The 27,253-nt window shown below is 39.9% G+C and overlaps 1 protein-coding gene across 1 annotated transcript; it reads right to left on the bottom strand.

Annotated features, from left to right (window-relative positions):
• Positions 1–612: 612 nt before the first annotated feature.
• Positions 613–26,206, bottom strand: TMEM170B (transmembrane protein 170B). The gene is made up of 3 exons (XM_055799143.1): positions 25,556–26,206; positions 14,270–14,440; positions 613–9,595 (listed from the first exon to the last, which is right to left on the bottom strand). The coding sequence occupies exons 1-3, from the start codon at positions 25,650–25,652 to the stop codon at positions 9,465–9,467; spliced, it is 399 nt and encodes a 132-aa protein (XP_055655118.1). The 5' UTR covers positions 25,653–26,206; the 3' UTR covers positions 613–9,464.
• Between the last annotated feature and the right edge of the window lie 1,047 nt (positions 26,207–27,253).

Here is a 27,253-nt window from a genome sequence, read left to right as displayed (position 1 = left end):
ACAATACTAACTTTTATTTAAAGTAAGTACTACAAAGCTTACATTATACTTGGTTAAAATGGCATCTCCAAGACGTAACAACTGATAACACTCACGGTGAATTACACTTCCTTAAAAATAAAGCACATGTGACAAAAGCAGAAATAAGTATCATCTATATACCTCAGCAGGTCAACAAAAAACTAGATAAAAACATTTACATCATGCTGACTAACCATATTTTTCCCCAGATAGCATTCCATTGTGAGCTGGCTGAACCTGATGAACTAAATCAATCTGGTTTTCCTTTCTGCAACCAATTTGCTTTCTAAACTATGCATACCCAGTTGCATAAACAAATCCTTATTGTAACTGCAAAAGCAGCTGCCTCAGTTCCACTTATAACTAGCCATTTACATATGTTTCATTTGCTCAGGCACTTTATTTCCACATGTTAGAATTTAACTATCAGAAACGGAGGCAATACGTATTAATATGTGAAAAAAATGGAGACATGGAAGTCTCACCCACAGCTCACTTCAGTCTTGTGACAACACAGGTCCCACTGAGGGTTTTTTCTCTCTATAAAACAGAAATAAGACGCTTGCAGGAACACACCATTACAGTCTAGAAGAAAGTACATCACTTAATTACCAATTTTAGCTTTATTTTATGTGTACATTTGTACACTTCAATCAGGCTCACAAAATGTAAAACTTTTGTTATCAGAGTATTTCATACAGAGGTCAACGCATAGTTTTATGATTACTTATAAGAACATGCAATAAGCTATGGAAGTTTTATGAAAATATTTTAACAGAAACTTTTAATCAAATAAATGAGCATGAGAAATTGTGTTTGACTTGTAAATTCTGTATATAAGCTGCTACGAAACATTTCATATCCCAAAAGAAAAAGATAAAACCTCCTTAAAAGATCCTGAAATCTTACAATTGGGTGAGTGTTCCACTGCGCCTCCACTCTGAAGCATGGAAGTGGAAATTGTGCAGAACAAAGTTTTACTCTAAATAATTGTTCAACTGTTATTGCTGCTTTTCAAAGAACCTGAAAGCATACCATGAAAACTTGGAACTAAACAAACAGCTGAACGGACACATTTAGATCGTTACTGCAATTAAATGCAGAAGGTAACTAGAAAAGTTTCTCAAAAAGTTCTGGTCGGTTCGTGTTTTTTTAATATATACATAGAGAACTATACACAAACAGGGAAATAAAAAAGTTCCTTAAAAAAAGGAAAGATAATAGTATACAGTATTTACAGCTTAAATTTCACCTTTTATTTTTAATTGCAGATAAACTGTTACATGAAGAACATCAACAACTCTGAATGAATACCTTTTTCGCAGTGTAATATAGTCCTGTATGAACATAAATCAACTATATGTTAAATCACTCTCTCCATCACTGTTGTCACTACCTTCGAGCTTCGTAACAATGCCTAGCTCACGATCCAGCTTAGGCAACTTCACCAGGTGAAAATACAAACATTTATTTCTAATACAAATTTGCAGAATGCATTCTATCCACAAGACACTTTATGGAGAGATATTATGCGAGATATTATGCTGCATTGTGTATGATCTATTGTTTAAGTCATGCTTGATGAAAAACAGTATTGGTGGGGCACAATTTTGTCAGTGGGCTAATGGATACTTTTTGCTTTTTTCATTTTTAAAGATTTTCAAAATCCCTTTTTTCTCTCCTCCTTATTTGCTCAGCCAAATCCAAATGGTTAAAATACTGATTTTATTTGTATTTGTAAAGCTTATAGTACAACTGTTACAGTTATCAATACAGATGTCAAATACTGTAGGATTTTTCTGATTGTAAAATAGGTATCTATCTTCAGTGGTTCCTGTAAGCATTTCTGAAGAATTATGTGCTCTTCTGTATATTGGCACAGTCAAAAGTTTATTTACATGAATACCTGATTACTCTCTAAACCCCTAAAATATTACAGGCCTTCAAAACTTCATTACCTGTATAAATTTAAACACGTTTCAAACAAGTAAAACCTCCAGCCAAGTCATTTTAAAAGGTTTTAGATTTTTAGCTCCTATGCCTTCATCCATCCATCTTATATTAATGGATAATCCAGAAACAGATTTTACAATGGTGATATTAAATACCTGAATTAAACTTAGATTTGAATAAAAAGAAATGCCATTTATATCAAGTATTATTTATTTTATTGGAAGTATCTCTCAGTATTTACTGTGCCTTATAGGTCTGGCTTTTCTCCAATTCACAGAAGAGGCACAAAAGGACATAGTATCCATTCCCTTTAACAACTGACAAATCCTACTAGTATCCCTGCAGTAACTTCCTAAAGTGTTCAGTATCTACAAGATCAACAATTAGAAGTGAAAAAATGGTGTTCCTGAAAGAAAACACTTCTTTAGGTCGTTACTTTAGAACTGTTTTTACGCCTGCTGTACTGTACTGCAAGAATACCCTAAGCAGTAACGTGTCTTTGTGGACTTTGAGATATCTGTGTGATTACATGTAAACTTAACACGCAAACTGATTTCCAGTGTAATTCTAGGCACAAGTTTGGGAAACAGCATGCTGTCGGGACACAATCTTTCTCACTTACAAGTGAGTGGGTTACTCTTGGGTTAAAGTCTAACTTCTATGACAACTTCATTTTCATCAAAGGATTTACAGTTAATTACACAAACTAATGCAGCTCAGCTGAAGTTTCACCGCCGTAACGGAGTACAGAATACTTATCTCACTGACCTTAAAGGCTGTGGTGGTGGTAATGAAGGGGTGACAGATATCTGACTTTCAACCCAATACAAACTTTCAGCTGTGTTAAATTCACCTGTACACAAGGAACACTTACTCCTTCTGAAGCAACAGCTGAGGATTTGAACAGTCTTTTCACCTTGAGCTGCTCCCAATCTAGAGGTTGAAAAAACAAAATAATTCAAAAGGTATTCTGTCAATATGCTGATGCAGTTGTATGCTAAATTCTGGTCACACTGGAATAGGGTTATGTTCTAGCATTTACATATATGTAGCACTCCGTTATAATTTATGAACAAAATTCAGAATTTCATTTTACCTCAAATTGCTTGGAACTAGATTAGGTTGCAGCTGTCATCCTAACAACTAGTTTCCACATTTTACCCCTTAACTGAGAAACACAAGATGAAAAAGCATATTTCTAGAAACAGAAGAGTAACTGAAAAAATTCTTATGTTCACGATTGTTTTTCTAAGTGTTATTAAAGTCACTCTTTTTTTTTTTTTTGGCCTTAACTGATTCATCCACACTTTGTTACACTTAGCAATACTGTTCGTGCTTATGTGGAAATACACGTGTGATGTTGAATGGCTGTATACAAAACCATGCAGCTTAATATACTCGTGATATCATATTCAGATTTAATGCAGGAAAAGCATTATTAGAATACACTTAGCACAGGAAATACATAAATTAAACCAGAAAATAATGATTAAATCAGTTCTTACAGTTATTTGAGCTTAGACTCCACTACAGCTTCCACTCAAATGGCATTATATATGCCTCCCCCTCCAACAGAATTCAAATGGAACTTGTAAGCAAAATAAATATCGTTGTGCAATATGTTGAAGAGGGAATATTATTTCCATCAGAGTAATAAAACCAGTGTACTTCAAAAATAGAAAGCTACTTTACACAAAATCAGGACTACTCTCTTTGGTCCATGTTGAACGTTCAAAATTGCCTAATTTATTGGTTTCTTTAAAAAATTATCAACAGCAAACTTCAAATTATCTCACCAGTCATGGTACATAGATTAGTTTCATGAACTCTGAATTGCCCATAAAATGAAAGACAATAATTATTTGGAAGATTTTTTTCTGCAGCATAGCTGGAGTTTTGAGTCAAAACAAATTTTTTTGATCTGGGGAATAAGCCAGGCCAACCAGAGCAGCGAGAAATGTTCCTCAGCTGCCTCCCAAGATGAGGACCAGACCAACAACCTCAAGTGTATGTATAGCAACGCACACAGGCTGGGGAGCAAAGAGGAGGAGCACTCAGACAGTTCTGATATAGGAAAAACTGAAATGTGTTGGGACAACTCACATGACTGAAGGATGGTGATGTATGGCTATAGGCTGTTTCACAGAGACAGACGGGGAAGAGGAGTCGTGCTCTATGCTAAGGACAGTCTTGAATGTATAGAAGCCAGCTACAGTGATTGTGGAAGTCCTGTTGAATGCCTCTGAGTCCAGACCAGAGGAGCCATCTCCAAGGGGGATCTTACTAGGCATCTACTACCTACCTCCAAACCAAGACGACAAGGCCAATGAAGCGGTATTTGGGTCACTTAAGCAAGCTTCAGGTCAACAGAACCTAGTTCTTATGGGTGACTTCAACTACTCAGGTGTTTGTTGGCAGAACAATACAGCAGCTCACATCATCCATCAAGCTCCTGGAACGCACAGAGGACTACTACCTCATACAAACGTTAGATACACCAACCAAGAATGAGGCACTGCTACACTTGCTACTCACAAACCAAGACAAGCTTCTTTGTAATATCTCAGTGGTAGCCTTGGCTGCAGTGATCACAACAATGGGGAGTTTGGGATCCTGCTGAGCACACCAAGTGTTAGTACTAAAACAAAGGTTGATGCAAACCCAGGGCCACCACCCGTGAAGAAAGAGTTGGTACGTGAACTATTACAAGAGCTTGACCCCTACAAATCAATTGGCCTGACCATTGTCCACCGGAGGGTGTTCAGAGTGCTGGCTGACAACATTACAAGGCCACTCTCCATAATCTGTGAGAAGCTATGGAGAACAGGGGACATCTCAGAAGACTGGAAGAATGCTAATGTCACCACCATCTACAAGAAGGGCTTAAAGGACAATCCAGAGAATTTAGGCCCATCAGCCTTACTTCAGCCCCTGGGAAAGTTATGGAACAAATCTTCCTGAGGGCTATCGCAAGTCAAATGAAGCATGTGACTGGGAAAAGCCAGCATGGATTCACGATGGGCAAACTGCCTGACAAACCTGATCACCTTCTATGACAAAGTAACCTGCTTCGCTGATGTGGGGTGAGCGGTGAGCATTGTCTACATGGATTTTTCCAAAGCTTTCAATACAGTTTCCTCCAGCCTCCTCCCAGAGAAACATGTGTTACCGTCTAGAGAAGTGGTCTGTGTGGTGGGTGGGGAATTGGCTGACAGGCCACATCCAGAGGGTGATGGTAAATAGCTCCTTTTCAAATCAGTAATCTGTCACAAGTGGGGTCCCCTAGGCATTAATATCAGGCCCAATGCTCTTCAATAGCTTCATAAGTGATCTGGATGATGGAATCAAGCGTACCCTGATGAAATCTGCTGATGACACCAGAGTGGAGAAGTGGACACTTTGGAAGAGAGCGCCACCCTGCCAGAAGATCTGGATAGGCTGGAACAGTAAGCTAACGAAAACTTTATGAAGTTCCAACATGGACAAAAACAAGGTCTTGCACCTGGGAAAACATAATCCAGGAGCACAGCACAGGCTGGGATCTACCCAGCTGGGGAGCAGCTCTGCAGAAAGGGACCTGAGGGCCTTAGCAAACACAAGGTCAATATGAGCAAACAACGTGCTGCTGCAGCAAGGAAAGCCAACAGGATGCTGGACTGCATCAACAAGGGCATCATCAGCAGAGGTAAAGTCATCATTATCCCATGCCAATTCAGCTCTTGTCAGGCCACACCTGGAATACTGTGTTCAGTTTTGGCCCTTCTATGCAAAAAAAAAAAAAAAACCAGACAGGCTGGAGAGGGTCCAGAGGAGGGTCACACAGATGATCAGAGGAGTGGGAAGCCTGCCATGTGAGGAAAGGTTGAAAGAACTGGGTTTGTTCAGCCTTGAGAAAAGAAGGCTTAGGGGAAGACCTTATCACCATGTTCCAGTATTTAAAGGGTGGCTACAAAGATGATGTAAATAGGGAGCCTCCAAGGAGTCACACGGAAAAGACAAGGGGTAATGGGTATAAATTCTCCTGGGGAGATTCTCACTGGGGACAAGGGGAAAGTTTCTCACAGTGAGAACAATCGGCCACTGGAATAATCTCCCCAGAGAAGTGGTGGATTCCCCGACATCAGGCACTTTTAAGATGTGTCCGGACAGGGTGCTTGGCTAGACTGTGCTTTTACCAAGAAAGGCTGGGCCAGATGATCCTTGAGGTCCCTTCCAAACCTATGATTCCATGTTCATACTGATAAATTGGAAATGTGTGGAATGTTGCAATCATTAACAGCAGCACCTTCCAACAAAGCAGTAGAAGCTTCTTCACATTAAATATTCCTCCCTCCTCCAGAGATTGTGTTGATGTATTATTTGTTCTTTACTAGAAACTAATCATTAACAATGCAGAATGTGCCTGGTGATATGATGCAGAGCCAGGCAGAGCTATTTGAAGATAGCACTAAAAGACCCTGTGTGGACATCTGCACAACGCTGTATTGTCCAAAGGGACCCAGAGTACTATCAGTGCCATTCATACACAAGATATCTTTGTAGCCTAACAACTAGGGGTGGGGGTGGGGCGTTAGGTGCAGTGGGGAGAAAAAGGTTATCTGAAATAATTTTTCTTTTTCTTGCAAAAGTTCTCAGTTGCATGTGTAAGCTATAGAACACACTCCAAAACCATCATTCATATATACACACACACATATATACACACATACACTGCACTGACTAGAGCACCTTATGTTTAACAATGTTCTTTCGAAGGATGTGGAATGAAATTTTAAAGTTTCACAGACATAAGGCCACTTACACTTCCTTTCACTGCTGGAATTATTATGCAGTAAATTCATGCTATGATCAAAGAATACATCATAGACAAACTATTTGCCTCATCTATTCTTCACAAGAAATAGTTAAAAACAATTTTCTACCAAATACATAACTTCGTCTCTGTTAAGCCACTTAGGCATTACATTACCTGCCTCTTCATGGTTGCCAGGCAATAATGCCATATAAACCAGAGACAACTAAGCACCTAACAATGTCTTAAAAGTGATTACAATGATCTACGCAATAAAAAACAGCTGGGAGGAAGGTAACAACATCTGCAAAGATGCCTCCTTGTCAAAAGGGGAAACTTACAACAGCAATTTCATTGGCACTGCAATTAAAATGAAGAATGACGTTAATAAAAGTTTTGTATATGCATTTCGTAAGATAGCAGTTGTCCGTTAGTTTAACTTGGTGAAAGACAGCAAGCCATTGATCAGTGGTAGCATAATAGCCTTATACAATAAATAAGAATCAAAATTTGGAAACTGGGAAGAAGTTCCAGTGTGAAGTAAAATCATGAGAATCTAAATTACTGAATCCAGTGTTTCATTAAACTGTTGGGTTTAATCCAGACAAGCATTTCTAGGTTGTCAAACAGAAATGTGTTAAAAGTTTGTTAAGACATCAAATAACTAAATTAGAAATAGCAAAAATAGAACAAGAATGAAGATAAGGTAATTTGATTTTTTTTTAAAATCCTCTCCCCTAAAAATGTATGTAACAAGGCACATTACGAGAAATATCTTCATTTACTTTATTATTCAATTTGACTTAAATACCTGAAAGCAGTTCTCATAATTTAAGACAATGGGGAGAAGCTTAAATTGCCTTTTACAAAAGTAGTAATTTCATTGTCTACTAAAGTGCAATGATTGTTATGCCAAAAGTATCAGCAGAAAGTAAAAGCCACAAGACAAAACCCCCAAACCATGAAAACTAAGGTTTTGAAGACATTTAAAATAACAAATATATATATATTAAACCACATTTTAAAGTAATTCAAAGCCAAAAATATAACACTGAAAAGGTTTATAACATTTTACATTGTTCCCTGCAAAGCCTGTAACTTTGTACATTTTTCAAACCAGACTTAAATACTTTAAAAGAAAAGAAATAATATTAGCATCCTCAGCACTTAAAAAACCAAAACAAACAAAAACAGTGTACATGGAGTAAAATAAAGGCAGACAGGTTAATTCATTATAATATCTTGAAGCACTAAGCAATATGACTCGATTGTAAGTTATGTTTTAACTATATCCTGTTTCAACAGTCCTAGAAGTCTTTTTGATATCTTAACAGCAAAATGTTTGAGCAATTTACTGTCAGCATTAAAAGCTGACTGCTGAATAGCATTCAGCTGAGAAAAGATGTAAAACATCCTTATTCCTCACACAGAACTTCGTGCCCTTTAAATTTTATTTCATAAATATTTACTTCAAATTTCTATTCACTCCAAAACATTCACATTTAAGACATTTCACATGCACAACACTACTGTCCCTTTTAAACTAGAAAAGCACAAACTCTACTGAAAACTAAGTATTTCGAAGTTCCAGGTATCATAATTTTCCAAAGATACAAAGTGTTCAGAAACAAGGTAGTAAATACATTAGCACTGCCCAGTTGCAAACTCTTGGAGTATAGAGACAATTTTATTAAATTTAATATTTTTTGTTCAGTAGAAACCCAATATCATATTTTTATCACTTTCCATTTTCCTCATAGGTTTAATTCTCTTCAAGTCTGTTATATTTGTGTGTTCTTGGAAGAATACGTGTAGGGTTAAGAGTCCTATCAGTGCTTAAATAAATACAGGGAGCTTATTTGCGACAAGTAGCCTTTTTGAGGTTTTCAGAAGTGCTGGTAGCTTATCTGTATGTTTAAGACAAAGTAATTTTAAGGAAACCATCAATTTAAGATTTGTTTGTGCATACGCAAACCTTCATACAGTCTCCTTAAACTACTGATATCTGACAAGCTAAAACCATAAGGGAATGATGTGCTCAGAAAACCACCATGAGCCGTTCTACACATAGTGCTAGTGACATCACAGCTGCTAAAGCTGTTTCTTAAGCCCCATCCAAATCCACCTACACTTCAAAACAGGCCTAACAGTTGTTTTGAATGCTAAATAAGAATATTCAGCATTCAGAGAGACTCTGCTGATACAAAAGTCAGTTATCTTGCTATTTTACCTGAATTCAAGCAGAGTGTGTGTTCACAGCATTTTTCTATAATTACAATTTCAAAGCTTACCCAACCAACAGTTAAGAACTAAGACTCCAAGTTTGGCACATACAGCAATTTTGTGGAGCGCCCCTTTATTTTATTACAACACTGTCAAGCACAATGACCCCATCCCCACACATCAACCTGACTGGCAACTACTCAAGGTGCTTCATCTGAGCTTCGAACACACGACTTGCACCTTGCCTGCGACAGAGGCACATCAGGCGCAGTGCAGAAGGCCATCAGTTCTGACATTAGAGGGCAGTCTGCTCATTTGACTGAACCTCTGGATTTTGTAGTGCACATTCCACATGCTTCCTTTCTCTTGCACTAGAATTCACGTTCATCAACTGATGAATCCACTTTCAGGAAGCTTCTCTTCAGATTAAAGGTTTCTTTGCACTGGTTGATTTTTTTCCCCTTCTACATAAGTCTCAAAGCGTTGCAAGAATCCTTGAAAATGATATAATTAATGTCAGTACTGTCTGTCCAACACCAAAGACAAGCGCTTCTAAGGGAGCCATATTCTTTCCAGCTACTCTGTAAATTCCAGCTACTGCAGCACCTAAGAATCACAAGAAAAACAACGATCAAATCACAGAAAAAGCCAAGGCTTAAATATGTTGCTGGTTTTTTTTAAAAAAAAAAATATTTACTGTGCCTATGCATCAACTATTTATAGAACATTACCAAACACTGCATTACTTTCTGGCATTATAAAATTATTAGCCTTGCTTTTATTTGTCTAGTTATGTCAGTCCTTCAGGAATGATTTTCCCCACTAAAAATGATTAACTTTTCCAACATCAGTGTGATTTAAGAAAACTGAATCTCGCCATTTCCCTGCAGACATCTTCAAATCTTTTCTTACATTTTTGCCTCCCACTAATTTGACAAAGTAGCAAAAAATCCTCTAAAAACTGCTTGTATAGGCAGGGAGAAGACAACAGAAAAACTTCTAATGTCTACAAAATAACTGTAAACACACATCTATCAGCTTAATTTAATATTTTGGTTGAATAACTGAGTCACATTCTACCAGTTTAGTTTTGATTTAAACTACTAAATTGTTAAGAAAATTAAGAAAAAGATCAAAGTATTGCATTCTTATCCATGAATATGTATGAAAGGAAATTTCTAGCTAATATGATTAGATTTTGAGCTATAACACATTAAAAATTAAGAAACCACTTTTCCTCTACAGTTGTAATGCAAATCTTCAATGTATAACATCAAATGGCCAGGATAAACCAGAAATAAAATACTGCCGTGTAAACAAAGCCAGGTGCTACTAACTGCCTTCTACTCTCTTTTATATACTGAATTTATCACATGCATTTGAACAAAAAATATTCAGAGCAAATGTACAGCTGTGATGTCTTAGAGCAAATGCCTGAGAAAGAGTCTTTGCATCAATCAATCAAAAGGATGTCAATACAGAACAACATTTTCTGTGCAAGCAACTTCTGAGCTTTATAAAGAATCTAAAATGTTCATTCAAAAAACTCAGACAGGCTTGTATACACCTGTGTCCATAGGTTAAAAATTTACTCAATCTAAACCTCTAGAATGAAGCTTTTGATACTTTCTGAACTAGTGATTTCTATACAGTGCTTGCTTTCCTTGCCTGAAAAACAAACATTAAGTTTATTGTCCTTTATTTCAGAATGAATTAATTTTTCCCAAAGACAAAAACTCAACATTCAATTACAGATCTTTGGTGTGTATGGCTCAGATGCTATCTAGTCATAATTAAATGCTTTCAGAGATCACAGAGCCTTTTTCAGGCTCAAAAGACAACTAAAAAGCCACTGTAATTTTTTAGTTAATAGGCAAGAGTTCATTTTTTGAATTTTCTTGGTTTTGCAGCATCATTAACAGGAATAGTCTGCTGAAGTAATCAAAAAAACATTAATGACACAAATACATTAAGTTCCAACAGATTTTCTGAAAGCACAATGTGTATTTGACTCATCGAACGCCTTAAAAAAGTAACACTTCATTTTTACAAAAGTTTTAGAAATAACAGAATTCACTAATAATTGTGGCCATAACAGTGTCTACAAACAGTATTCATGAGACTGTTAGGCGAGTAAATTTGGGGGTTTTTTTTATTTTTATCGTTGTTCTTTTAAAAAAAACATTCTGTAAAGTATTTTTTTGTCAGAAATATCTCACCAGAAGGCTAGCCTTACATTATTTCACTCAGCTACCTTGCATACGCTTTTCCATTTTTTCCTTGAGTATTTGCTGTCAAAATCGAAAAGAGATCCTTTAGACTGAGCCCAGTACTGACACTGAAATTATTTTGATGATTGAACTCTCAAAGTGAATTCAAATTGACCAAATTGGAATACCAGATTTTGATGCTATTAGTTAATCAGTAACAGAAATTTTTGGCTTCTTATGAAAACACTGAGCTATTCTGGAAAACATCAGTAATAAAAACATATTTTTTTAGTTTAATTATTATGTTTTTATAATCAAGTAACAGTGTACAATGCAGACTGTAATGCATAACCCAGCACAATTGGTACAGAGCCAAAGTATACCACAATAGGCTGCCAATGAGGGAAATGAGAATAAGTCACCAAAAAGCTTTGAGTGTGCTTGGAGACAGGAAGAACAGACACTTCTGGATAAAATACAGCTAAAAACCTTGCCTCAAACTGCCTGACATTTATCTGTGGTTGGCTTAGGTTTAGGTTTTGTGTTTGGTTGAGTGGAGGTTTTTTGGACAGTATCCACTGCTATTTAGTAAATCTCAATACTTCTTTTAATAATCATAAATTTCCATGGTTTTTCAAAGCCTAGAAACTGAAGGGTTTCCTGCTTTTCTATATGCTAGTAAAAAGATCCCAGAAGGCCAGAAAGTTTGACAGATCTACCTGAGCAAAATTAAACTTGCATTATTTAATAATCTATACTGCATTCATTCACCTACACAAGCAATGCAGAGGACTGGAAATACAAAATTAAAGTAATCTTGCTATTTCAGTTTTCTAAGCACTGGACCAGGCATATCCAAACAATTAAATACTTCAACTTGCAATCCCAGTTTGCAGCACAATAGCTATTAAAAATCCTCTCTAACATTTTATTACCATAATTTGTCTTTAGAAGCTCCCCACAGAATTTTTTCTGCATGAAACTACCCAGTGCTGTCCAGAAACAAAAATATCTGAAAGTAAAAGTATTCGGCTAACCAAGTTGCAGTGCTCTGTGCAAAACCTCTCGAAACAGCACAACAAGCCTGCAGTCTAAGACTGGAAAAAGTTCCAGGTGAATTTACACATAAACAGTACTGCTTGCTTGTTAAATGTTTTGACCTGCAAAACTGGGATGCCAAAAATAAACTGTGTTGCTCCTCTTCTTATGCACAGATAAAAGACAAAGTATTTTCATCTGAGAAACACCGAACCTTCCCCACTATAGAATACTGTAAAAGCCTCATATTCCAGCATCACATTTCCTATCTTCAGTTCTTCAGAAATGCTCGTACACTGCTGACCTTGTAACAGGGCCACTGCCATTTTAATCATAGGACAAAAATCAGCATAACATGTAAGGTAAGGCACTCAACTGCTTCCACCTCACCTTAGCAAAAATACCAACCAGGAGAGTTATAATACTGAACTATACTGTGTTACATGATGGCAATTCTAGGCTGAGAAATACACAGCAATTAAAACAACCTTCTTAGGAAAGTCTTCATGAAACTTTTAATGAAATTTGCATTTTTATTTAATCTTGAAAACCAACAAGCAAGGACTTTCAGTAGCAGTAAGAAATGATCTGTTGGAAATCTTCCATGAATGTGTGTAAAGTTGAAGTGATACCACTGTTCCGATAATCTGGGCAATACGCAGAAAAATGGGAATGAAAGGCAGAAAGGCTTGCCTACAGACTATATGATGGTGGTTAGCTTTACAATTCCTTACCCTCCAAGGCTTTTCAGGATAGACTATCTTGTCAACAAGATCTTCTGGCAGAAACTACTGCTCGGGTTAACACAGGCCCCATTCAATTAACTGATTTTGATGCTGAGAACTCCTTACCAGCGTTGTTTCAAACAACAAAGCACAAACTTCTTTCCTGTAAAAATAATATTCACTACTCCTCACCCCCCATCTCCAACAGAAAACTCACCATGGTTCTACTTGCTTAGGAAAGCTACCGTAGTCTATTTATAAGTTAGATAAACACGGCTGGATATGATAAAGCCAAAGCGTCCTACTGATCTTATAGTACATATTTCATCATTGACACAGGTAACAGAACTTCTTAGGAAAGATGGAAGAACAGTATCGATACTTTGATGAAAATTTCAGCATACTGCTTTAACAAAAAATGCTTAGCGGTTTATCTGTGGATACAATGCCAAGAAATATAAAATGTCTAAAAAAATATATCAAGCGGTAGGCATTAGACTAACAACATAAACTCTGTAACAGATGCCCTTCCCAAACAGCATTTTATTTTACCTAAAACAGCAGCATAGCTTAATTTATTCGAGGTGGGGGTGCTTGCAGGGGGGTGGGGGGAGGTGGGGCAGGGTGTCTAATGGCCTTCCTCCCTTTCCTCCTTACCCCAAATAAAACTGAAAGGAACATTATGGCCAAGTCAAGACTGGAAAGTTCTTTCAAATCCATGAGCCAAGCGTAACTTCTCCAAACATATTTTCTTAGCTGTGAATCACTACCTACGTTGCACTTTAATTTCTTTTAAAAGAGCAAGGTACTATACTATCCAGGTGCAATTTAAAAACCTCCAGCAGACCCAAGAAAATGAGCAGGAATTCAGTCTTGCAACCAATGGAATCAGGGCCTCATTTCCAAAAGAAACTCATGCCTTTAAGGCTACTAAGAGGTGATCTTGATCAAAAGCTTCTGACAAAAAAAAAAAAATAATAATCTGCAACAAGCACAGCAGGGCAGGACTGCTCTTCCTGATCCCAAGAAGATATTACCTGCTGAGTATATACCTTTTGAATAGTTTGGTACCCAATGTTTCCAAAGTGAGAAGAGTAGGATGATTTCTGTACTCCTCCGACAATTTATAGTAGTTTTATCTTTACACAATAGAGGAGCAACTCAGTTGTCACTATCATTAGGATAGCTATATAACTAAGGCAAAATCCTTAATAAACAGTTAAATAACTATGAAAAAGTGGGGTTTTTCTTTTTAGAAGTTAGATTAAAAAAAAACATACAAACACCAAAACAAAAGACGGACTTACTGGTTATCATTGCTCCAGTTACAGAACCCAGAAATCCAATGCTGACCACAATGACAGAGATCAGCCTCCCCTGCCTATGCCTCTGCAGCATCACAAACATTAATACTCCCACAGCACCATGGACAAAGAGAGAGGAGAAGAGAGCCCACAGGAAAACCCAGTACCACATCTCTGAAAGAAAGCAGTCAAATAAAGGGTTAATATTTCTGAGACAAGTACTTTGTAAGTAAGAAACTTTAAAACATTGCATACAACCAACAGTAAGGGAGCAGCAATACTGATTTCAATCTTACAAGGAATGAATGTGACAACATCAGCATATGCTCAAGACACTTTCCCACTTCTAGCAGTCTATCAAAAAGCAACAATACTATTATGATCAAAAAACTATAAAAAAGATTTGTCACAATTCTTAACTCAGATGTATTATTACAAGAATTCTGTCATTCTTTTAATGGTGTCTTTAAACAATGTTAATTGCAGCTTCTTACCAGGTATTGTAACTACTCCCGAGGAATGAAATATTCTCTGAAACAAAAACCGAACCAGAAAAATAGTCAAGAATTGCGGGTTGTTTCTTTGTTTGGGTTTTTTTTTTTGTATTAAAAAACAGCCAAACAAACAGAGACAGCATCAGGTAACATCAAATGGGAAAACTGAGATTAAAGACTTCAGTTTATCTACCCAGGAGCTGTAACAGTGTCCTATTGAATTAGCTTCAAAGGCACAAATAAAAACACTACAATTTCAACAAGAAATTTTAACACATCTAACTCCTTGCTTCCAATTGCTTAGCAAAGAACTTCAGAGAGACAGGTAGTCACTATTATTTAAACTACTAAGCAAGGAAATAGATCGTGAGAACATGTGGAGTACAAACATTTCACTGAAGAATGGCAGACATGACCATTACCTTCAAAGAAATGAGCAAGAACCATCAATGAAACTACATAAGTAGTAAAGAACCTTTCTCACTTGGTTTTACTATAACTTAGTAGGGTGGCAAAATGCAACAAAAGAGAAAAAAATAATTTATTTTTTAAGTCAACTACAGTAGGAATAGATCATCACAGAATTCAGGAAAATGTGCCCCAATTTGCTGACTGACATAATCCCACAAAACTGTCATTAATTCAGATTTTTTGCTGCAGTTCCACCTCAAAAAAATAATACAGCTTCCTTACAACAGCAAGATACTTGCTGTCTATGAGGTGAGCCTGTACTATTTATCACAGCTTGACACACACCAGTCATTGGAGCAGAAATATGACTCAATTAGCTAACTTAAGTACTTAGCAGTTCTAACAAAACATACTGTGAAAGGATGCTGAGAAAGAATGGTTGCTACATGATAACCACAGCCCTTTGGGTCCAGTGTCAATATTGGATGTATAATCATAGCACAGAGTTTAAGCTTTTCACTTAGTACTTAGAGTAACTCAACCCCTTCCCGTTCACACAGACATAAAAAGCAGAACTATGTCACAGGCCTTAAAACTCCTCTGAATTATGGCAACCAAAAGGCCCTCTTCAGAGAGCAGCAAGGAAGATGGGTGGTAAATTAAATTCAATTAAGATTTCAGCTGTAGTTCCAGAACTAAATTTCCTTCCCAAGTGCTTGGATATACACACGCATATACCGACAGGGGCTCCAAGCAGCTCTCCTCAGATCTTCCATCCCTTCACTCTGGCCCCAAGTTGGGTGCCAAAAATCCTTGCAAAAGGAAAACGACTGCAGTACGGTTTCACTAGATGTCTCACCATTCTCAGAAGCTACTGTGACAGAACAGTGGCAAGAGTGCCAAGTCGTCACTCTACAAACACCTGACAAACCCTTCTACTAGCATTAAGAAAGATAAACTGCTGATATCTAATCTGCCATGGTCATGGGGAGTCTGGGAGGGGAACCTCTCCTGTAGTCCTAACAGGCCTCGTCTGTTACTGGTACAGCTTGGGTATTCCCATTGTTTTTTTTCTAGTGGAAGCAAATCAGCAAGGAGAAGAATCAAAGGATCTGTCAATACAGAACCCAGCAGGATCTGTCAATACAGAACCCAGCAGTCCTGCTAGACCTACAGTTTGGCCATAGAGAAATAAGCCTTAGAAGATAGTAAAAAAAGTTTACTTCCCTGCAAAGTAAATCACATACAATTTCAGGTGGGAAAACATTGTCAGGAATGAACATTTTCATTCTTCTAGCATACATCAGAAGAGCTGCCAGGGATGACCCTTTCATCGAAAGATGTCACAAAAACAGATTCCTAACAGCTCAAAACACTATTCTATTAAAATATCAACTAAGCTCCTGTCCCATGGAGGATCATTTCCATGAGGACCAAATAGACTGTTCACAGATAACAAATAATAATTTTAGAGGTATGGACTGAGCAGACTAGTTCAGCAATAGACTGAACAGGTCCTCAAGTCTAAACTGCTTTGGCAACACTGGCAGTGAAATCACCCACAAGGTCTATGCTCCATTTTACCATATGAGTAACCATGAAGAACAGAAATTAGAAAGAATGTATCTAGTAGGCAAGACAAAGCATTTCCTTGCTTGCAGATGTTGATCTCTGAAGACCTTCCACCTACAAGGTATTATGTGCCTATTCTTCAGTCTCCCAATTTAGTTCTCCACAGTAATGTGGTTGAGCCCATCTCCCAGATTACTCAGAGAAGCACAAAATTAAACTGTTGGCAGGTGAACGTGATGCTGAATGCAGCTTTAAAACTTGTTCTTATACAAAAGAGGGTGTTTTGCTTTGTGTGCCAGTAAATACTGTAGTGGAAATGCTGTCTATTCTCTGGACACAACATCCTTTCCTGCAATTAAGTCTGTCACACAATTTCCATACCACTCAGCATACACTAATAATCCAGGCCTCTTTTACTGAGTAATTTGCTTATCAGGACAGTGCTGACAATATTCTTGACCCAAATTTTCATTTCTCTTGAGTAAGGCAGATTGCAGGAGATGAATCAACTATCAAAAAAAAAAAATCAAGGACCTCTGCAATATTACTAAAGTAAAGATAACCTGATACTCCAGAGATACTCTGAGAACACATATTTCAAATCTGCAGTTGAAGAAAATGCTTGGTTCTTAGGTAAGGTTACACAACAACTGCAGGCTTCTAAGACTGGCAAACACTCCATAACTATGACAATGGGGTATTGATCAGTATCATCCCACCAGTCCTTCCACAATCTATAAACAAACTTCTGGAAGGTGTGCTGTCATGGATACTGACTTCAGGTACATATCAACTGATTTCATAAAACTGCATCAGAATGAGATAAACTCATCCTCATTTAACATGAATCCAAACACTGGCAGACTCCATCATTCCAGGTGAGGGGGACCTGCAATTATGGCAGCCTATTCAGCAGCCAGTTACTCTAGAGTGAGCTGCCAATATATAGATATGCTACGGGGAGAAGCAGCAAAGCTCTTGACATTGTCTCTCAGCAAATGTACCTGGGGGATGCTCTAGACACTGAAAGCTGCACTTCCAGTCACTCTCTCCTAAAATACCATTGCAGCTGAAAAGCTTGAAACTGGACCAAGAAAGTGTGACTCTTGAGACAGTGCCATTCCCTGTTAACATCCACAGAGTTTATAGGCATTGCACCACCTTTTAGGAAATCAGTGTCTGCAGACATTGTCAGCCCTCAACAGCTAGAAAAGGCAACCGATTTCCAGTCTTTGACCTTTCCAGACTTACTAGGATGAGTCTATTTTTAGAAGAAAAGATTATGGGAAAGCTAACTACTGCTCTGTAACTAAGGAACCAAAAATATTTACAAACCTTTAAACAAAATAGCTGCACAGTGAGCAACTATCTTAGGTCTTTTTTAATTTTTTCCTGGTTTCAGCAGGGATGGAACTAACCTCCTTCTTAGTAGCTAGGACAGTGCTGTGTTTTTGGTCTGATTTGAGAACGATGTTGATAACCCACTGATGTTTTTAGTTGCTGCTGGGCAAAGTTTATACTAAGTTAAGGACTTTTGTTTTCTTGGGCCCTGCCAGCCAGAGGGCTGGATGGGCATGGGAAATTGGGAGGGGACACAGCCAGGACAGGTGACCTGAACCAGCCAAGGAGGTATTCCATACCATGGGACATCATGCTGGGTATATAAACTGGGGGGGGAGGTTTGGAAGGTGTGATTGTTGCTGCGGGACTTACTGGGCATCAGTCAGCAAATGCTGAGCAGCTGCACTGCGCATCACTTGTTTTTCCTTCCTCCCTTTTCCTTTGGTTTTCATCCTTTTCCCCACCTTTCCATTATAACTGTTATTATTGTTGTTACCTTTTTATTCTGTTTAAATTGTTCTTATCTCAATCCTAGAGTTTTACATTTCTTTCCGATTCTCCTCCCCACCCCTCTGGGTGGGGGGGAAGTGAGCAAGCAGCTGCATGGTGCTTGGTTGCCAGCTGGAGTTAAACCACAACAACATTCCAAATCGAGCTCAAGGAAAATCAGCATCACCTCTCACTTTGTATTTAAGCCACCAGACATGAGACTAGAACCAGCCCCAAATGTCCTGTTGGGTAACAGAATATAAACTTGAGTTCTTTGATACACACTTCCTTCTCCTGGTCCTTAAAAGCAACACACATGTTGGATTCATTCAGAAGGAAATCAGAGAACACCCAGAAATATTCCTTGTTGCACACAAATGCAGCTGTAGTGTTTAAAGAAACCAGTGAGAAACCAGCACTTCAGAGGCTTAGGTTGCCAAGTCAGTAATATTGTCAAGTCAGTGATGCAAGAAATACAGGTAGTTACACACACCTGCAATAACCCAGTACTTTCTTACTACAAATTATCCATAATACCTTATAATGTTGCCAAATTGACTGTAGATGCTAAAACTTGTAGGTATTCAGAAGACTTGGAGGCGAGTGGAGTGGAATGGGGGAACACCTTCAAGTCCAGCTGAAGGCAAGAGGGAGGAAGAATCAAAACTTTGAGAAGGAGACAGAAGGGGGAAGTGACAGTTGTGGACAAAAAAGTTAGGGACATACACCTATGATACTTCTATTTGCAGAGGGCAGGCAGCAGTGTAAGGGACATAGCAAGCAGTGGAATTAATTGTCTTTGTCCTGTATGTAGGCAAATTACTCAAGAGTTCATCTTCTATTTGGAGTTGATTTGGGCAACTCTATCAAATATACATGCTCTAGATTATGCACCCTTTACCAACTGACATACTTAAATCTGTTAAATGAAAGTAGCTGAAAAGCTTTTCTTTATCAAGTTACTAGACAAGCTATGAGCAGATGGACTAGAAGGGTTGGGTTTTTCATTCCTCCCCTGCCCTCACACACACACACATTCTCACTAGAGATCCTCACCTGCTGCAACAAGAACTGGATTTTAAAAGCAAAGGAAGACAAAAGTCTCCCTGAACAGGAAACAAAGTACAACTCTGCTACTTAATCTTGCAGTTGGAACTATTCTAGCATCTTCCCTCAGTACCAAGATCCTCTAAGTTTCCTACAGAGCCATTATAGGATATTTTTTTGAATTGTTATTAGCAATGAATAGACAATAATTTATATTTTGTATCAGGATGCAACAATAGAAAAAAGGAATAACCACACTACTCAAATATTCTGGAATGACAGCTTACCTAATCATCATATGACAGTAGCATTTCAAAATCCGATATCAAAGAAATTGAGAACTTGATCACACAAAGCTTTTTAATCATTCATTTAGATCATCTCTTTCTTCCTCTTGCAAAGGTGGCTTTTCTTGTGAGGGACTCAATTCAACAGCAGCATAACTTTCAGAAAACTTACAAGACATACAAAATCAGAGCCTTATAATAATTTATGAACCTTTTATCAGTCATCTTTGTCATGTTAAAGTTGCTGTTAAAAAACAAAAAATCTGCAATTCAGAGAATTTTATCAATTGACTATTTTACATAAGTGTTTCCTGTTCTTTAGGTACAGACTACACATTTATTAGCAATTTTTCTGAATCCAAGAATTTTCTTTGTCTTCCTGAATAGGTACTATCCACTTGGTTAAACCACCACCTCACTTCATTAAAACATCACCTTAGTCTGGGAAGCTGAAACAGGACAAATCACTTTTTAGTACCTTCCCTAGGAAAGGCAGGAAGAATCATCCTTTCTTATCCTGCTTTATTTACTCTTTTTAAGCCTGGTAGTTCAACACACTCACTTATTTACTTCTGCTGATTAACTGGGCCAGTGATGAAGACAACCGAGTAAGGTATTTAACACAGATGACCAAGGTAAGGAGGACAGCCCATCTTTTAAGCAAACTAGAGGAGGCTACAAGCTCCACAAACCTAGAGGACAATACAGTCATTCTTATCCTGACATGCTGAGGGCAGAGAACTTGACGCAAAACTTTAAGCAAAGAATGGGCTGGGGATAACACTGAGAGATGCCACTAGGAAACAGAGAATGTGGACCTCTGAACACAAATGGGCCAAACTTTGATTGCTCAAAAATACCCGAGTAGTGAGAACTTTTTTTGCAATACCTATACAGGCAAGGAAGTGAGACTGAAGTGTCTTAAACAGCTGTACCAGCACGTTCTTATGTCCTATATACTAACTGATTGACACTTTAAGAGGTATAACTTTACCTAAATGATCACTGTTGCTACCTTGATTAAAAAAGCACACTGTCAAAAAATTTCAGTCTTTGCGTAGCTAATACTAATTAGCTTGCTGTTTTGGTGATACAAACATTCAGTCAAGTCCTCATAGAGCTAGTGAAGAGACATGAATAGAATAAAATTTTAAAAAAACCTTCCAACTTCTTTTGCATAACCCTAAGAGTTTCAAAGCTTACTTTCAGTGTATCCAAATCACTTTAAGTAGCCAAAACACAACTTATTTGTATCAAAATTCTACAGTTCCCAAAGAAATACAGGGAACTAGGAAAGATCCAGTACTTACTGGCTTACAAGCACATCCAATTTATTGCACAGATGCCATAGGTTTTCTAATAAGGACAACCGTGACCTATTTTTCAGGTTGATTTTAAATTCTCAGCACTTAACCACTACCTTAAACCTTGTTTTCAGTTTATGTTCCTTTCCACTGGTTTGATTTGGGTGGGGATTTTTTCTACCAGAAAAGCTGCAAGGCTCAAATGGCTTTTAATTCATGCCCTATCACTCCTGTTTTAGAGGCATTTTGTTGATTTAGGTATTTATACATATTGGATACATATCATACATTATGCTTGTGTACTATATATACACATTATACCTATATTAGTGTAGGTATACACAACCTTCAAGACTAGAAAAAGAGCTTTTAAAGCATGCCACAGTTTAGAATAGCATTCATATCACTTCCATCATATCAACACTTGAAGTTGCACATTCTATCAACAGCTTCATCCTGGGCAAACCAAAATGCAAACACACAAAGTCTATAAATGCTAACAATTTCAAGTATTAGCTATATAAATGAGCATGCTGTCCTACTGCCACTCAGCATCAATAAACGTGGAGTACCTCCTTAGCTCTTCATCTTCAGCATTTTTCTTTTCCTCTAGTCCTTAGCTTGTTTTGCCAAATAAATAATGATCGCCTATAACATTTCATAAATCAAAACAGATTACTCCAAAAGAAATTATCTCTTGAGATTTTGATCTATGCACCCAGCCTACCATCTACTACTCAGATAAAGAAAGGACAGTATATTATACCTGCAAATGTAAATCAGTTTTTTTTACATACAACAGTATTTCCTCCATCACTGGGTCCCTTTCCTTAATTATTGTATTAACCAGTACTTTCAAAGTTAACAGGACTATACAGTCAAACTGTTCTTTGGAGATGCTGATTGTTTTGCTGCATTAAGCAGAAGAGAAGCAATTGCTCAATAGTATTTAAATCGTAAATTACAGATTAGTCCTCTCAGGTTACAGGATAGGGGACAAAGACATCATCCAGACAATCAGGGACGAATATGTAGAAGATAGAACTTTGGGGAAAAAAAGAATAAAAATTTAACAGACAAGGAATATCTTCAATGTGGCACCCATAATCTCTTACAAATGTTCACTTTCAACAAATTCAGGAGTTACTAGTGTCTAGCACTTTAAAATTATGGACTTTTATTTCAAAGTGTATAAAAACAGTTGCTGGAGTCTTGAGCTCACCACCTTAGGACACCAGGAGGAAGAAAACCCTGACTTCAGAAGTCAATACAGTACAACACATGCTTTTTTCCCCCATAAACTTTTCTGCACGCAGTGAAAACAACATTCTCCCCACACCTCCTCAGTGGCTAATATAAAACCTACTCAGACCAGAAGCTTATACCTTTTGCACATGCAATAACCAGATGCAAACAAAACATCTATGTTGGTTACAGGAAGAGTAGAAATATCACCAAGTTCTTCATTGTGGAAGTAGCCTTTAAAGAAATAATTTATTTTAATGGGTACTCAAACTGGGATTATTATTTTCTTTTCAGTTCAGATTCAGCTATTACCCAACTTCTTCTAGCAAACGCTGATCTAACACTAACTCTAAAACACAACCCATTCACACAAAGGGGCTGTTCTTGGGATTTGCTGGAGGAGGTAAAACAGGGTGATGTAAAAGACACCTCTCCCATGGTTACTACAGCCTTACCTCCACCTCCCACGTCAAGGCAGGAAAACACAAAGCAAAGTACATTGTGTTGGTAGGCCTAGATTCAGCTACAACGAACAGTGCTTGCAGGTTTAGCTATTGCAGTGTGTTGTGATTGTGGCAGGAATTAAGTTGTCTGCGGTCTCCTGGGTACTTTGGGCCATATATGAAAGACAGAATTTCTTTTTGTTGAACCTAGATCAGATATAAGGTATAAAAAAAATAATGGCTCAGCTTCTCATTAAGAGGAAAAAAACACCAAAATTAAACCATTCATGTTTGTAGCATTCCTGATTTAGGCTGGAGTTCATATCAGGTTCCTGTTGGAAGTTTTGACAAAATAATGAATTTTTAAGAAGGATGTTGATAAAATTTTAAAGCTTTGTGCAAACATAATCAACATTGTTTAGATAAACACGGTAAATTTTTACTTGTGCAACTTACAAGCCAAGTCCAGACCACAGCTTTTTATCTAAAAGTATGTACAACACAGTCTTAAAGAATATTCATGGAGCACTGTATATTTATGTATTTTTTTTCCCAGTACTCTGAAGGAGTTTCTACTTATACTTTACAGAGATGGAAAAGCAAATAAAATTAAGTAGTCAAACAAGACAAACTCATTCACACAGCTGTTTTCTTAGCATCGAAAAAAAGAATTTATGTTTCTGAACAAAGAGTTTTCTTTGGTAAGTATTTCAGGAGCATTTTACCTAAGTTTAACAACAATTATTTGTTTAATATTAATTCTTCTATTAAAAACAATCTCCTAAGATATAATCTGTAACAGTGTATCTTATATAGAAAATCCAGTGAAATTATTAACTGTCAACAGTCCATAAAATACAGTGCAACAGGCTGGCATTCAAGTTCCAATTCAAGAACTGTAGCGCAACTACAACTGACACAGACAATCTCCAACAACACTACCAGGAATAAATCATTTTTCAGATTCTTTTAATTAAAAAGAAAACCCATTCCACATTAAAAATACCTTGCACAACCCCTCGTTATATTGCAAAAGTGTCAAGAAACAAACTGGCTTATTGCAAAAGAATGAAGAAACAAACTGTTTTGCTTACTTAACACTCAGCACTGAATTTCACAGAAATGTGTATGTTGCAAAATGTTCTAATAAGAAAAACTTTATAGAGGATGTCTGGCACAAAGAAAAGTTAAAGGGGAAAGTTCACAATGGATTTAAGAGTACAAGATGTATTTTTATAAGTATGTAAAAATACTCAGAAAATGAGTTGTATTAGTGTGGTGACACACTAGTATCTGGAAAACAATTATCAGACATCTTAAAAAGTTCACGGATCAAATAAAACAAAAAAATCTCTATAACCTTTTCATTACATTTACAAGAACAAGTAAAGTAATAAAGCCTAGGATGATCACTTTTTTTGCTACAGCTCCAACTTCACCTAGACCTCTATTTTCATCATACTTCTTCCACCTTGAATAGATTTTAAATATATTTATATATATATATAAATCATTACCATACAGGGGGGGAAAGATGGCATAAGAGCGTCTCATTAATATTAGAGTATTTTCATAAATATTTAAAATACATCCCCTTCATCAACATTTTCCACTAATCCATCACCACCTGACATACCCCTATACCAAGAAGAAAGAATTCACCCAGTAACATCTCTGCTACTGACACCAAATCTCTGCTTATTCAGAGCTGGAAGCTTATGATTTTGTTTACCCCTGGGCAGAATAGGAGATCAGAAGATACACCTCTCCACTACATGCCATGGGTCTCACAGAAGTCCACATCCAAGTTTGAGCATGAGATTAAGCAGAAAAAAAGCCAGCTCTTGCCAAAGCCAGCTAAAGCTCCCCTCTCCTAACAGAGGGGGAAGCCCAAGCTCTGCTTTGGTTCACAGAAGTCTTTCAGAAAAGCACAGTCTAAGAACTCCTGATGCTCAAGATCATGTCTATGAGTCAGGAAACGTCTGCCACCTCCTTAACTCCTACAGCTCCCATTGTCCATGGAGCTGGTGGTGGGGTGGGGGAGAAGCCTCCAATTCCCTGTTAATTTCTCTGGGTTTTTTGTAGTTGGTTGGTTTTTTTTTTTTTTCATAGCTGTCAAACGCCAACGAGCATCTATCCAAAACCCACCCAAACCAAACCACTCCCCCAAACATACTCCAGCCTTCCATACATATTTATATATTCACACATGCTTCCTACAACCCTTTACTCACACACAGGGATCTACCAGCTCGCTCATATACACATACCCTATACCATTAGCCTTTTATTATATCTATACTACAAAAGTGAGCGAACACAGTCACACCCTCGGCCTCTTTACTCGTGCAGACACCGGGCACACAGCCCAGTCCTCCCGCCGCCGGACACGCGGCTCCCTCCCGTTCCCCCGGGGATACACACACGCTATGTAGGTGCCCAAGGAGCACCTCGGCCCGCTCGCACACAGCCGGCTCGGGCACACAGCCCCCGCCATGCCACACACCCACGCCCGCCATTGTGTGCCGCGGGGGTCGCTCCCCCGCCCCGCCGGGCCCACCGCCCCCCCCGGCCCAGCAGCCCGCCCGCCCCGGCCCCCACGCGTGCGGCAGGGCCAGCCCCCCCCGCCGCCCCGCACGCCCACCGCCGCCGTTACCGGTGAGGTGGCGGAGGACGGTGCCGTGAGCCCACAGGCTCAGCACTTGCTGCACCGACAGGTTGATCATGGAGTTGTCTCCCGCTTCCACCTTCATCGCGGCGGGCGGGCCGGCGGCCTCTCCGCCGCCGCTCCTCAGCCGGGGGGGACGGGCGGCAGCGGCGGCCTGGCGCCGGGCGCCTCTCGCCGCCGGACCGCGGGGCGGGAGGGCTGCGGCGGTGAGGCGCGAGAGGGCGGGGAGGCGGCAAAGGGGCCTCCGCGCCGCGGGGGAGACATCGAGGACGGAGGAGGAGATAGCGGCTGGGGAGGGGGAGCCGAGCGATCGGGCCGGCCGCTGGCGCTTCCCCGCGGCTCAGGGGCAGGGCGGGGCGGCCCCGAGGTGCGAGCCGCCGGCGGGGGCGGCCGGCAGGGCCCGCGCGGAGCCCGTCGCCGCCTCCTTCTCCATCGGTAACGGCCGCCGCCTCGCCAACGGCGCCGTCACGCCGGCCGCGGGCATCACCTGGAGCGGGGCGGCTGCCAGGCCCCCCCGCCTCACACGGGCGGCTCCGTGCAGCAGCGGCCCCGCCCGCGGCCGAGGGGTGAGGGCGGCGCGTGCCGCCCGCGGCTCCCGCCGCGAGACGCCCGCCGCCGCCGCCGCCGGAGGGGCGGGAGGGGGAGGGGCGGGGCGGCCCCGCGCAGGCGCGGGGCGGGGCGCGGGCACCGCCGCCGCCCGGGTGTGGGGAAGGGGCAAGCGGCCCGGCGACCGTCAAGCAGCGCGCGAGCCGCACGCCTCTGCCTGATTGGCCCCGGCCGCGGGGGCGGGCTGGCCCCACGTGCCGCTGGCGGCCGCTCGGGCCGGTGGGGCCGCCCGGGGCCCGCTCACCTGGCGGGCGGGACCGGCCCGGGACCGGCAGTTAGAGACGGGGCGGCTCTTCCCCGCGGCGTTAAAGCGCCAAGCTCCGGGGAGCGCGGCCGTTAGCAGCCCGCGGCGGGTCTGAGGCTCCCCGGCCGCCCCCGGTCGCCGCTGAGGGGAGGTAAGGAGGCGGTGAGCTGCGGGGCCGGGCCGGGCAGCCGGGGCACACAAGGTGCATGCTGCCCGGGACGGCCGGAGCTGCCGCAGCTCGGGTGATAACCGGTTGTGCCGCCGAGGAGCTGTCATCATGAGGCAGCATCCGGCGCTGCGACATCCCCGCCTGTTCCTCTGAACCCCGGAGCTCTACAGGCCCTGCTGCTGCCGGTTAAAGCCCTCCGAAGTTAGAAAACGTGAGAAAGCTTGCGCAAATCTGGATTCTGTAACCATCCTTCAGTTAGTTCCTTTGCTTTAAAGAATTAATTAAAAAATGCAGTCTTTAAGCTGAACGCTGCCTCTCTCAAAGCCCAGGATGCACAGCTCTTAGTGATTCAAAAGCCAGCAATTTCCCCCTCGTTCTTAAATATGTGTCCCCACGCCGTATTCAGCGCGCGCATTTCCTCACTGGCCTTCCTTCAACAGTGCTTGCTATAGTTCTTCATTTTATGTCAGCATCCTTTGATGTAAGGGTAAAGTAATTTGCAATTTATAGATAAAGAGCCACAACCAATAAATCAGCTAATATCCTGCTTGATGCCCATGACCCGGTTTTTTTTCAGACAGACTATTGTGGGATGTTTGGCTCAGTGGACCGCTCCCAAAGCCTTTTGTTTGCTGCTGACAATGCTTGGCATTTCTGCAAGTAGGTA

This window comes from Falco peregrinus, chromosome 3, assembly GCF_023634155.1.
Source record: "Falco peregrinus isolate bFalPer1 chromosome 3, bFalPer1.pri, whole genome shotgun sequence".
Taxonomy (NCBI): domain Eukaryota; kingdom Metazoa; phylum Chordata; class Aves; order Falconiformes; family Falconidae; genus Falco; species Falco peregrinus.
This window is presented reverse-complemented; position numbering and strand designations above follow the sequence as displayed.